The 14,475-nt window shown below is 40.6% G+C and overlaps 1 protein-coding gene across 1 annotated transcript in view; it reads left to right on the forward strand.

Annotated features, from left to right (window-relative positions):
- Positions 1–14,475, forward strand: part of SLC1A3 (solute carrier family 1 member 3) — a 74,908-nt gene that overhangs the window by 9,799 nt on the left and 50,634 nt on the right. Inside the window, exon 3 of the mRNA XM_067030883.1 lies at positions 11,694–11,831. Coding sequence (XP_066886984.1) covers positions 11,694–11,831 — 138 coding nt within the window. The remainder of the gene's footprint in view (positions 1–11,693; positions 11,832–14,475) is intronic.

Here is a 14,475-nt window from a genome sequence, read left to right on the forward strand (position 1 = left end):
AAAATGCCCTCAAGGGCTTCCCTGGCGGTGCAGTGGTTAAGAATCCACCTGCCAATGCAGGGGACACGGGTTCGAGCCCTGGTCCGGGAAGATCCTACATGCCACAGAGCAACTAAGCCCATGAGCCACAACTACTGAGCTCATGTGCCACAACTACTGAAGCCCCCGCGCCTAGAGCCCGTGCTCTGCAACAAGAGAAGCCACCACAATGAGAAGCCCGCGCACTGCAACAAAGAGTAGCTCCTGCTTGCCGCAACTAGAGAAAAAAAGCCGGCACACAGCAACGAAGATCCAAAGCAGCCAAAAAAAAAAAAAAAAAATGCACTCAAGTGGTTTTGAATCCAAAAAGAGAAGAATAAAACCCCCAAGGCTAGATAAAGGAAGATATACCCTGGCTGAATTAAGTCTATGTCGGGGAAAGGCACTCCTTTTTTTCCTCTGTGTATCTTATCAAAGAGTTGAAGGTAAATTTAGGAGTAGAGAGTTGAAAGGTACACTTAAGTTTTGAATTTCAAGACCGAGTCCCTGTCTCCTGAGAGGACAACTTCATTCTTCTTGTCCCCAAAGAGATTTCTCCAGTTCTCCAGCAATAAGATTCCAGGCCACAAACTGCTGTTGCTTCCCAGAGAGAAAACAGTGGGCTATTAGTGAGAGACTTTCTATTCAAAATCTTGTAAGATGAAGCTCATTTGTCCCTAATGAGAGCAGAGATGGACAATTACTGCCCTTCTCACCCTGAAAATATGGCCTCTTCTTTTAGACACATTGCATCACTGGAAATTCCATTTTTAAAGCAAGGAAGGCAAAACCCCAGGGATCCATGTGCTTTTGCTGCTGTGTTCAGCGTGTTGATGAATGTGAAGGTAAACGCATCAAGAAGGAAATTATGAGCCTTTGAAGAGACTGCCTATGACCCAAATGGTTTTCTTTTTTCTTTTTCCTATTTATTTACTTTTGTCTTATATTTGCTTTTTTAAGGCAAATCAAGTAGTCCTGTACATAAAGCTGCAACTCAATAAACTTGCCAGGGCTTTGTAAGTTCTGGCATCAGGATGCTTTACACAACATGACAGATGAGGAAAGAGCATACCTTTGCTGAGTGTTTTACAATGTGAGTTTTCAGCTCTGGTATACTTGTAACTCTGGCTAATTGGGTGAAGCAGCACATGGGCCTATAACGACGGAGTTCAAAGTTTTTTCAGATTCACTTCCTTGTCTGCAGAAAAAAAGACTTTTCGTCAGAAAGTGATCCAGTCGACTATAAATCTGAGCACACTAGTGTCCCCCCTCTGCCTGACCCAACTTAAGGAAACTCATTGTTAAAGCAAATTAAAGCAGATTGAGAACCAACCAACCCAGACCCAGAGTGAGTTTTTAGAAAGATTCAGGCATTTAGCAGAAAAGATGTAATATAGAATTCAGTCAGGTTTTGTTTTTAATTGTGGGCCATTTTTGTGTGTGTATTTATTTTGTTATTTTACTTATGAAATAAATAAATCTACATTGCCCCAAATCAAAAAGAACAAAAGTGAAATGAAATGAAAGTGTCACACCCACCCAGATCCCCCAGGGCTCCAATTTGCTTTGTTATGTTTCTTCTGTGACTTTAGAGTTATTTTATCAGCATAAAAATAAATTCATATTTATTTAATTTTTTTTTTTTTTTGCCTTTTACAAGTTGTACCATAGTATATATAGCTCACTTCATACTTCGCTTTTTTCACTTTACAATATCCCTTGGATGTCATTTCTTACTAGCACATAAAGAACCACCTCATTCTCTAGAGGCTGCATTGTTTGCGTGAACCATACTTTATTTAAGCAATTCCCCATTGATGGGACACTTAGGTTGTTTCCAACCCTTTGATATCAATTTTCAAATGGTATAATGAATAATTTGGGATAAAAGTTATTTCACCCTGGTAAAGTGTATCTGTGGGATACATGCCTCAAAGTGAAATTGCTGAGACTAAAGGTATACCCATTTGTGATTTGGTATAGCTAATTTGTACCCCATAGAGGCTGTAGTCATTTACTGTTCCAAACTGTGAGATTTAAAAGAGTTTGCCCCAGGCTTCCCTGGTGGTGCAGTGGTTGAGAGTCCGCCTGCCGATGCAGAGGACACGGGTTCGTGCCCCGGTCTGGGAAGATCCCACATGCCGCGGAGCGGCTGGGCCCGTGAGCCATGGCCGCTGAGCCTGCGCGTCCGGAGCCTGTGCTCCGCGACGGGAGAGGCCACAGCAGTGAGAGGCCCGCGTACTGCAAAAAAAAAAAAAAAAGAGTTTCCCCCAATGGGGCTGCTGCCACAGTAGAGATGAGTGGACTTTGAAGTTTGTGTGGGCAGGCAAGTATATGACACACAAGCAAAGGCACAGGGAGAACTTGGAAAATTTTAAATATATTTCATTTCCAGTTTCTACTCACAACTATATATATTAACCAGAAGGGAAGGCAACAGACTCTGGTGATTTCAGTTACTATTTCTAAAATAGATTTTTTTAACTGACAGTGGATTGGACATTTAAAGACGTGTAGGATGATTTATAAATTATATTACCATTTCACATAGTCTATGTTAGTGCAGTTTTAAGAAGAAAGCACCAGACTTTTCAGAACTCCAAGGTTCTTCCGATTCAGTTGTGTCTCAGTGTTGCATGCCATGCAGATTTGAGTCTGCATCTGTACCCTGCCTGGTCATCAGTCACCCAGGGCTGGTTATCTGGGCACCACTGGTGGAACAAGGCTGGAACAGGTATTTCCCACCTCCAGCAACAGGAAATACCAAAGGACAAAAGAATGAGCCAAGCCAGGGCCTCTGAAGGATGTGGGAACAGAGGAGTGGGGGAGGGTTGAAAGGTTGACTCAAACACAGAGTAGCTTCTCACCAGGAAATGCCTGGAAGTTTGGGCTGAAACAAAAGGCCAGGGACCAGCAGACCTCTTGGGCAGGTAAATTCTCCATTTTGCCCTTGGCTTCTTTATAAAAATGAGTTAATGGAACTTTACGTCCAGCAGCTTCATCAGGCTGCATGAGACAGGCTTTTAACTTCTCCAGATTGGGCCACAATCTAGCCAAGTTCTGAAATAGAAACTTTTATTTGATCTCTCAAATAATTATTGAGTACCTGCCATAATAACCGTAATGGCCAAATTGATAAAGCATTTTATGACTTACTACAAGCTTTCGTATGCATTATCAAGGACTTTAGAATTCATTAGAAGAAACAAGATGAATGCATATAAAGCAGCTAAGGTAATGCTCAGAATATGTAGCAGAGAATATTAAAGTTCAAGAAGATCATAGATACTGCCTTTCTGATCTATTTCTCTCATTATTCAGATTAAGAAGCGGGCAGGGAGGGCAAAGAGATTATATGACTTGAAGATATTAGCTGTGGAAATAGGCAGATCTAAGTTTGAAACCCCATTTCGCCAACATCAGTTACTGGCCATGTAATCCTGGACAGATGGCTTATTTTTTTCTAGGCCTCAGTCTCTTCATCTATAAGACGGTGATATTAAGTCCTGTAGGTTTGCTATGAAGATTCAGTCATTTAAGTGAAGTATCTACTAGCGTAATTTATTGGCAGCATCAGGCCCAGAACCCTCATCTCTGACTCTCAGACTGTGATCTTTCTACAGCATCACACCTGCTGTCTTTCATACTCAAAAAAACCTGCCTAGTGAGACAATTAGGAATCGAGAGCTATCACTCCTAGTTTGTGAATCCAGAAACCTAAGCATATGAGAAATCATAGTTCAGTCAAGAACCAGTTTCCCAAATCATGAGAGAAATCACAGTTTGAAGTGCAGTAGGGAATCGGATTCACGGTGCAACTAAGCGATTCGTCTGCTCGGGGAAACTGCTCAACAGCAGCTGGGGGCCAGGCCTAGAGACTGTGCAGGTCAGACAAAGCCCTAATCATTCTGTGCCTCTCACTTGTTGGTGTGGTGGAAACTGTGACCTTGCTTTTAACCAATAGAATATGGCAAAGGCAATGGATGCCACTCCTGTGATTTTATTACATCATACATTAGATTGTTGTAAACTTGAGGCACAGTAATGCTAGTTTTTTGTTTGTGTGTTTGGTTTTTTACTAAAAAAATGGGAAGACCCTAGCTGGGAAAGAATAGTATTTTGTCACATAAAACCAGTGGTGCACTATCAACAAAAATATTTGATACTATTATATCCTTGAGCCATCTTGCATTCAAGCAGACAGCATGGTCTCCTTTCTGGCTGAAGATCTACAGGCCAAGCTTTTTCCCGGTAGGAGTTTGAATGGGCTTTGACTGGTTTGCAATGTAAATGCTAGAAGAGCTAGTTAGCTCACCTTGGGGGTGGGCCTTTGGTAGTTTTCTTACAGCTGGCCTCAGAATGTGAGGTCTTCCTCTCAAGATCAATGCCACTATCACTTTCAGATTCTCTTTTGACATCTGAGCTCTTTGGGGGTCATTGTCTCTTTTCCTGAAGAATTTTGCACTGTGAACAATAATTCTAGAAGGCTTTGGTCTGCCAATCTGTTCATGACAGAGTCTGGAGATAGGGCAGGAACGTTAGTAAAACTTTACTATTTCAAACGCCAACATCCACCAAAAGTTAAAGTGGGTGATTTAGTCTAAAGTTTACTTCAGATTGTGCTTCATTCTTTTAAATATTTTCTGGCTTCTTAATATTTTCAATAATTTTTTTCAGATTAGATATGAACCAAATTCTTAAAACAGGTCTTTAGCTTTAACTTGTGAATGTCTGGCCTTCAAAAGTGAACCAGGTATGTGTTCTTTCTGAGGCTCCAGGGTGCACATTGTGTCTTAGTTTAGAAAGTGAAGTGATATTTAATCTTCCAAAGAAGTATTTGTTGTATAGACTCCCCAGGGAGAAACAGTGAACCCCGGAAGGAGACTTTTCTTGAGCTTTCCATATTAGGGGAGAAAAAAGTATTTTGAAAAAATGCATCTTTGTTAGTAGCATTCAACAAGGACAGTTAATTTTGATCACCGTAAACATTTTTGTTAAGATATTTCCTAGATTCTAGAAATCTTGTTAAAATACCAAAATAAGAAGACTATGAGATTGTTGGCTGAGATTTTGATATTGCTCGTGACATCTATGTATTACATAATGTCACCAAAATGCCAGCTTTGCAAAGTTTGCTTCGGATCTAACAAATCCTGTTAGGAAGTTCTTCTGGTTTTGATGGTTATTTTTGCAGAGTAATCAATAATAAAGGATCTGTTCTTTTGCACTAAAGATCTGGTAGCCATACACGTTTTTATTAGTTCTGGGAATATCCATCAATGTGCTTAAATAAGTGCCCACTAATGGAACTCAGCTCTTCAGAGGCAGTGAGTTGCTTTACTGAAGGGAAGAAGGCTTCCCTCCACCCCTCTCCCTCTAACTGGTCGTAAGGGCAGAGTGGAGAGGGCTCTGAGAAGCCTATGTATCAGGCTGTGAGAACTTGTTTTCAGGGAAGGCTCTTTTGTTGCTGGGCTCTGTAATCAGAAACCTGAATTGCTTACCCAGAAAAGCCATCTTTGCATATGCAGAGCATCTCCTCTTGACTTGATGCTGATAGCTGGCTGACCTCAGCACACTGGCTTCACCTCTAACGCTGCCTGTCCCAGCAGAAAGCTGAAGAAAAAAATGGCTTTTGTTTATTCATTTAACAAATGAACTGAAAAAAAGCTAAATGTGGACTTCATTAGTAAAATCAACAAAATCTTTCCTCAACTTAAGCTCTATATTTAGTTAACCTAATTCAAAAGAGAATGAACATGTAGATAAAATATTGTGTACTACGGCTTCCCTGGTGGCACAGTGGTTGAGAGTCCGCCTGCCGATGCAGGGGACACGGGTTCGTGCCCCGGTCCGGGAAGATCCCACATGCTGCGGAGCGGCTGGGCCCGTGAGCCATGGCCGCTGAGCCTGCGCGTCCGGAGCCTGTGCTCCGCAACGGGAGAGGCCACAACAGTGAATATATATATATAGTGTACTAACTTCGGCTCTTTAAATTCGTACCATGTCTACTGAAAGGCCATGAGTACAGCATAGTGGGTGAGGGTCTGGGCCCTGGAGCTGGTTATGAAGCTCACCTCAGCCACTCAGCTGACCTTGAGAAGAGCTTGTCCCCTCTGTACGCTGACTATGGCTCCAACCTATACAGGTTTGTGGTTTTGGCAGTTTACCTACTCTGTCAGTGACTGGTTCTCCATCTGTGAGGTATGGGTAGTACTAGTCCTGGCCTCCATGGCATCTGTGCTTGTGAGAACTTGGCATCTTGCATGTGCTGAAGACTGTTAGCTGTTGTCATTAAGCATGAGAACTGGAAGCATGTTTTCATTTAATGTCTTTCCCACCTTTGTTACTGATGGTTTCCAAGGATTAAAATGTGTGCACTGGAGGGAAAAGGCAGGCTACTTTAATTAATAAATTCTATATACATGTAGTTAAATCATTCCATGAAAAGGGACTTGGTGTAACCATTTTAAACAGTGACTTGATACTAAAAAGCATATTGTGGGATCCTCAAAAAGTAAGAGGACCTGTGGAAGGTTCCGAAGGTGCCTCTGGGACATCTGTAGCAGGTCCAAGGTTTGTACTCAAGTGCTTCTACGATTTTGGGGGTTAGAGATGCTGAAGACCCAGAGGCCAGGTGCGTTTGAGAACTGTCTTCAAGCGAGCTAGTAGAAAGAGCACTGGCTTTTGTTTGGAAGCCCCCAGGTCAACCACTTACTAGCTCTGTAAACTTGAGCAAGTTAACTAACTTCTGAGCATCAGGATATTCATCTTTAAAATAGATATGATAATACCTGTCTCATAAAGTGATGAGGATCACACCACCATTAACACATAGTGAGAGCTCAATAAAAATTGCCCTTCCCCACATAATCTGTCCTAAGAGTAGAAATGGCTCACTTGATAAACCCAGAGACAATAAATAGACCAAAGCACAGTCAGGGACAAAACTGATTCAAAGTGTATTTGCCATGTGCTATCACTCTAAACAACTCCTCTCTTCAAAGCACTTGACTTAAAACTATCCCTTATAAATAAATGATGTCATCTTTCTGCAGTTCCTACTATAAAGAAGAGCTTTTAGAAAATGTGGTTTCCGTATTGGAGACGGTAAAGAAACAGAGACATTCTAGGGTAGATGCCAGGACTACACTTCCAAGCAAGACCAGCTTGACTGGAAGGAGACAGATGAAAAATTTCACCACCTCTTGAGACTTTGCCTCCTTGACTGTCTTTCCGTTGCTCTGTTAGACATCTTTTTGCCATATTGGAGAGTTAAGAGACTTTGTCATTCATGTATTGCCCAGAATTCATTCACTGAGCTGGCTTGCTTTCCCTCCTAACATCTAGATGAAAATTGGTTGCACGAAGTAAATGTGGGGTTTGATGGGGGAAGGGAAGGGAAGGTGCCAGGAGCACTGAGGGAGAGAAAGAGGCTGCGTACAGCTGGTGTACGTGCAAACAGGGGAGTAGAGTCAATGTTGGCAAAGGCTGAACTCTGGGAAAAGGGATCAAATGCACCTAGTATTTAGAAAGAATAGTCCCTTCTTTCATCTACACTGGCTTGTCTCTTGCCCCTAGAACCTGTATCATTAGTAGAGCAGCTATGTTACCAATTTTTTCTGGATTATAGTTTAAATGGGTATTTCTGGACTAGGCAGGATCCTACCCACCCTTGAAAATATTGTTGTACATGAGTAAGTACATTTCTAAAAATGTATTTAGAAAGGGTCTTGTAAAACCAAGCTTGTTCTTAAATTGTTATTTGAAGGATATCTAAAATTCCTACTAGCTTGGTATGGTCAAATTCCAGAAGACCAAAATGAGTTTTTTGGGCTTACTGTGCATATTTTTTGTTATAACTGAATGACAAACGTTTAAATGCATGTAAATAAAAGTCACAAAACATAACCAATACCAGTGAAAATACATTTAATTGGAAGTAAACTTTATATCCATTTTATTACTTGCGTACTTATTATAAGATAAAGCACAGATTTTAGTAACTTGACCTTTATATGAACAAGTAGGAAAGAACCAGATATAACCAGACCTTTTTATAATTCCTATGTGCTGTTAATACTGTTGTATTGAATAATGCACACTGAAAATGGAAATTAAATACCTTACCCCAAACCGAGTTCCAGGGAGATTAGAGATTTAAGATTTTAAAACCAAGCAAATGATCGAAAAAGGAAAAGTGTATTAAAGATTTCTCAAACTTGGGAGGGTGAGGGAAATTAAAGTTATAACTCTTGAAGAAATCACTTAATAAAAAAGATGTGTAGACATTATTTGTAGAACACCTGTATATTTTAAGTAATAATATATGGCAAGCAAATTAGAAAAAAAACTATAGCAAATATTATTTTAAACATAGGCAAAGAGTATCTCTATTATATAAAGAATCTATACCAAATATACACACACATACGTAAACTCGTAAACTATCAGGATTTAGTAAATGACTGGTGAAAATACAATGAGGAGGAATGGTCAACATCATTAGATAGTAAGTAAATTCAAAAGAAAACAAATATACAGACTATTTACTCATTAAAAAATTCTGCTTCTTTTAACAAGTTTTTATGATAACATTCCATTCCTAGAGGTATGGGAAATAAAGCCTTCTCATTCACCAATGGGGTATTAAACTGCTGGGCCAATCCATTGGGAAAGCAATTTGATAGCATGAATTGAGGTAGTGATATGCTTTATTTTTTTTTTTCTTCCAGTTTTATTGAGGTGTAATTGACATACAGCACTGTATAAGTTTAAGATGTACAGCATGGGAATTCTCTGGAAGCCCAGTGATTAGGACTCTGAGCTTTCACTGCTGAGGGCCCGGGTTCAATCCCTGGTCTGGGAACAAAGATCCCGCAAGTCTTGCAGCTCGGCCAAAACAACAACAACAACACACACACACACACACACACAAAGATGTACAGGATAATGATTTGACTTGCATACATCATGAAATGATTATCACAAAAAGTTTAGTGAAAGTCCATCGACCAGGGATTGAACCCATGCCCCCTGCAGTGGAAACACTGAGTCCTAACCACTGGACCACCAGGGAATTCCCAACAACTTTCATGTACAACATACAGCAGTGTTAATTTGTCATGTTGTCCATTACATCCCTAGTACTTACTTGTCTTATAACTGGAAGTTTATACCTTTTGACTGCCTTATCCGATTCCTTTCCCCACACACCCCCCCTCTTGTAACCACAATTCTGATCTCTATGAGGTTGTTTGTTTGTTTTTGAAGTATAATTGACCTACAACACTATGTTAGGTCCTGGTGTACAACATAGTGATTCCATGTTTCTATACATTTCCAAATGATCTTCATGATAAGTCTAGTTACCATTTGTCATTCTACAAAGATATTACATAATTATTGCCTATATTCCCCACACTGTACATTTCATACCCATGACTAATTTATTCTGTACCTGCAAGTTTATACCTCTTAATCTCCCTCACTTATTTCTCTCCTCCCCCCAGCTGGTAACCAGATTCTTTAATGCACTGGTTCCCTTTCCCTGAACTACACTAAACAAAATATTCCTAGGTAAAAACCAGCCTTCATATATTCATAATAGTGTTTTTCATAAAAGTAAAAACTGTGAAACAATCAAGTGTTCACCAACAAAAAGGGTAGTAAGTAAATTTTGATACAATCACTGGATCTGCTATCATGAGGCTTAAAAGTGATGTTTATGGTGACTATATGTGGAAAAGTATAGTCTGTGTGATCTCCGTGTATTTAACTCTGTAAGAGAACATTCTGGAAAGAAGTGCAGGGAAGCACTAACAGTAGTTGTCTTTGCTCTACTGAAGAGACAGGAAGTATGAAAAGTAGTCAAGAATGGGAGATCTGAGTCCAAACTGCCTGGGTTTAAATCCCAGCTCTGCCGCTTGAATGGACGGCTATTTGACTTTGATATGGAAGAGCTGTTGAAATTGGGCATGTTTTAACTTCACTATGATTAGATTTCTCCATCAGTAAATTGGTGGTAAATTAGTACCTATGTCCTGGGAATTTTGTGAGGATTAAATATATTGATACTAATACAGGTAAAGCACTAACAACAATGCCTGGCAAATAGAAAGAGCTCAGTCAATATTAGCTATTTGCTACTTAAATGGTAGAACCAATAAAGGCAGGCTTTTGCTTCCTCTTTTCTACATTTTCCAAATCAACTTTTCTCTCCTGAACATATTACTGTTACATTGGGAAAAAGCAATAAATGTTTTTCTGAAGGTCTTGAAAACAGGGTCAGCTGGACTTTCTAGTCATGTAAATTCAACTCATAATTGGGACATCACGGTATGTAATCAAAGAATGGATACTTCATGTTGTTGGAATCCAAGAATTGAAATTGGAGTTGCAGTAACAATTGAAATGAACTTTGTGTCTCATTTCATAAGAAGTTAGGATGGTTCAGTTTCCCTAAAGGACTGCTTGCTTCCTTTGGAAGAACTTGTGTCTACATAGTATTCTCTCTCCTCCCCCAACCTCTAGCCTCTAGACTACTCAGTACTTCTCTATAACTCACATGGTTTAGTAAAATCTTTGAAAATATTTACAATAATGGAATAAGCAAATTTGGCGGGGCAAAGAAAGTTTATTAGGGAAAGGGGAGAAGGAGTAAATTATTCAGTACATCTGTTAATTTCTGAACATTTCCAAAGGTACCATGCATAATTTGATTTACCTATAGAGTTATCATTTAAATATTTTTTAAAGTTCCAGGAGCAGGGGCTTCCCTGGTGGCTCAGCGGTTGAGAGTCTGCCTGCCGATGCAGGGGACGCGGGTTCGTGACCCGGTCCAGGAAGATCCCACATGCCGCAGAGCGGCTAGACCCGTGAGCCATGGCCGCTGAGCCTGCGTGTCCGGAGTCTGTGCTCTGCAACGGGAGAGGCCACAAAAAAGTTCCAGGAGCAGAATCAAATTAAGGGGAAAATTGCTTTCTCTTTCCCTTATTATCCTCTAAGTTTTCAGGGAAAACTTTTGGAAAAAGTCTCTGCTAATTTTGTAGTCTTCTTTTGCCAGCAACTAGCAAGTCTGTACAATATAGTTGCCAAGGCAATATCGGGACCATGTAGACAGAAAGTGTGGTGTGTAGACAGGGAGATGATGAAAATGGATTAACAGTGTGAAAAAGTGGAGTTTTTTTTAATTGTAAAAAATAAAATTACACTACTCTTTATAAGTGGTTATGCCAGCAGTTCTAACATCTGTTGTTAGAAAAGAACTTCATTATAATAAACCTTTTTTTTTTCCCTATATTGCCTTGTGTGTGGATACGTGATTTGTTTCCTAGATATGCCCCAATCTTTATGACTGTGTCCTGGGCCATGTCAAAATTGGTTACCCTGCATGCAAGTTAGACAAAGAAATTTTTCGTTTGCTTAGACCAGGAACATTTTTTCTCTAAGTTCTACTCAAAGCCCTGAATTCAGCCAGACCCTTCCAGACTATGATTGAAAAGATAGGCACACCCCTTGCTCCAAAGCTGCACAAATATTTACTGCTTAAATAAATCGAGTCTCATTAGACAGGAGTGATAATCAGCCAAATGCTTGCTTATTTTCCTACGATTGTTACAGTTTCAAAAAAGACTCAACTTTTCTTCTTTGTTTTGTCTTGTTTTTTTCTCCTGCAGGTACAATCCTTGGATTTACCCTCCGACCATACAAAATGAGCTACCGGGAAGTCAAATACTTCTCCTTTCCCGGGGAACTTCTGATGAGGATGTTACAGATGCTGGTGTTACCACTAATCATCTCCAGTCTTGTCACAGGTACCCTATGCAGTTTTGTTTTGTTTTGTTTTGTTTTGTTCATGTGTGCTTATTGCAAAAGATCGCTTAGAAAAACAAACGCTTTAGGTTTCTGCTGGATGCATGCTCTGTTCTAGAAAATAAAAGTCCCTTCAAAATGATGGAAAGGAGGCTTTAGTAATGCATGAATGATTATAACTCTCGTATTTTACCAATCACAAGAGGAAACGGATTTGAACCGCCACGTAATCTGGTCTGCCTCACTACAAAAGAGGCGCACTGCTAAACACTACACAACCAGCCTTCTCTGCCCACAGCGATGTAGTTGACAACAGCGTACAACAGGTCTGTTTTCTCACCCTCTTATCCCACCCAGATAACATCTGGTTGGACAGCCTATTAGCTATTGATGCAAGAATGCTTGTTCTCAGAGCCACCACGACTTGAGCGGGAGCCTTCTTGGAAGCCTCATCAAGAGGTAATGCCCACAACACACTCACCAACTCTGCTGCCACCAACACTGTATCTTTTCCTGGTGAACCCGCATGATTTCGTTCCCTTCTCCATTGTCCCCCACCCCCGTTGCCTTTTACGCTGGTGGGAGAATGGGGAGGGGGTGGGAGATTTTCCCCATCCAGATACTTTGTCAGCTGACACTCGGATTTTCAAGGCACGGAAGCTTTGCAGGATAGGATTCTTATTTTCTATGAACGCGAAATAACGATTTACGCCTGCATGAGAAATGGTTGAAGAGTCACTGGTACCTGTGATTGGAGAACACAGACAGAACCAAGAAGTTTTAAAAAAATGTTGCTGTGCATTCCTCCTTGCCCACTCTTCTCTTTCCCCACAGCACATCTCTGACTTGGAGAAGGAATGTCCATAGACACTGCCCCAGCAGGATGGTTTCTGAGTTTGTAGCTAAATCCCAGAACTCAGGTATTACTGGCCCTGTTTTCTCTTCCATCCTTGGCTTACTGCCCACCCTTAGGCAGATCATTCTGTGAGATGGCTCTGAGCATCTCCCTGCCCCGCAACCCCCAGGGAGTTCTCAAGGATATTTATAATCGCCTTTCAAGATCTCTGTGTAATAAGAACAACATAGAACAACTCAAAAGTCTTGGGGCAAGATTCTGACTGCTCTATGCCTTGGAGGGCTGGCCATTACTTGGACAGAAACTATGTCAGTTTGTTTTTTTTTCAGCGCCTTGCAGATCTCTGCTGGCTTCTACTTGTTCAGGTCTTCAAACAAGTGATTGCATGTACATAAAGCTTCCATTGGAGGATGAATTGCCCATAAAACAATCAAGTAGACAGGATGATTTGGGGCACTTGTTTTTGAAACTGGCCTGGCCCATTGCTGACCAGAGGTAATCATAGTGGCCACGATTCTTATCACAGAAGCTAAATTCATGCTGACGTGAGGGAACATCCTCATTATCCATGTGCTGCCATTTTCCTGGGAAACAAGTTCTTGCAGAGGCACTTAGGGGACAGAACTTACATCCACTATTTTGTTTAATGGTACAGGGAGTCCCTTCCCACCATCCCTACTGGCTGGAGTCTGAATTGAGTACCTGCAGTTTTCCTGCATGCAAACTGTGGGGTTTTGGGTTCCTTTATACTGTCTCTTCCAGGGTGAGAACCGTGTTTAGAGGTTTCTGCTTTCTGGTAATTGTGCTAAAAGTCCCACTGTGCTACAGTGGGTTTTATAAGAGGAAAGCCCTTGTTTGGTACAACTAGAGAAAACATTAGCTCCCTTTAGTAGCAATCCTAGTTAACAGTTATTTGAAGTGGAATTTCCTGGTATTTTCTAATACTTAATACATCAACTTTGCTGAAGGAATAAAAACTTTCGTTGAGTAATTTTTCTGGGAAAATAAAAAACCCACCATGATGCAATCCCTCTGCATGGTTAAAAAGAAATTGTGCGTAAACCTTGGAGAAATTATCAACATTTACAATATTGGTGTTAAAGAGAAAGGAGTTGTAAGCTGCAAACAACCAGTATAAAATGAACTTTTAAAATGTAACCTAATTGCAAGTTGGGAATGCTGCCACTAAGGACCATTAAAAGAGTGTCAGCTCTTTTCCAGGACTGTTAAGAGAAGGGGCTTAATTTAGCTTGCCAAAGACCTTTTTAAGGTGTTGGTCTCAAAGGAATAATTTCCAAGCTACATGGTAATTTAGATATTCATGATCAACTGGAATGAGGGATAGATTCAATAAGAATTTCTTTCATGGCTTTAAGTACAGGGATTCTAAACCAAAGCAGGGTGTGACTCAGTGTGAATGAGAAGGTGGGGGGACTTTTGCAAAGTACACACACCCTAGACGATCCCTGTGTGTGTTGGGAAGCATTATGGGAGAATGTGTTGGGAGAGAAAAAAGTCAGGGTCCACTATTTTAGAATGGAAAAGCAAACTCAGATGCCTCCAGTGGCCAAGCGGGCAACGTATATATATGAAGCTGCCCTTTCAGGCTACTTTTTGTTTTCCTACTTAATAGAGTCATGGATACAGAGAAATATTTCTCTTTGACAGGAGAGGTGACAGGGGTGAATGTGATGATCAATGGAAAGTGACCCGCTGCAGAATAGCGTAGACAACAAAGGGAGGCAAGATTGTGACCTGCAAACCATCAGCTGCAGCCAATTGTTGCCATG

Source organism: Kogia breviceps, chromosome 4 (genome assembly GCF_026419965.1).
Source record: "Kogia breviceps isolate mKogBre1 chromosome 4, mKogBre1 haplotype 1, whole genome shotgun sequence".
Classification (NCBI taxonomy): Eukaryota; Metazoa; Chordata; class Mammalia; order Artiodactyla; family Physeteridae; genus Kogia; species Kogia breviceps.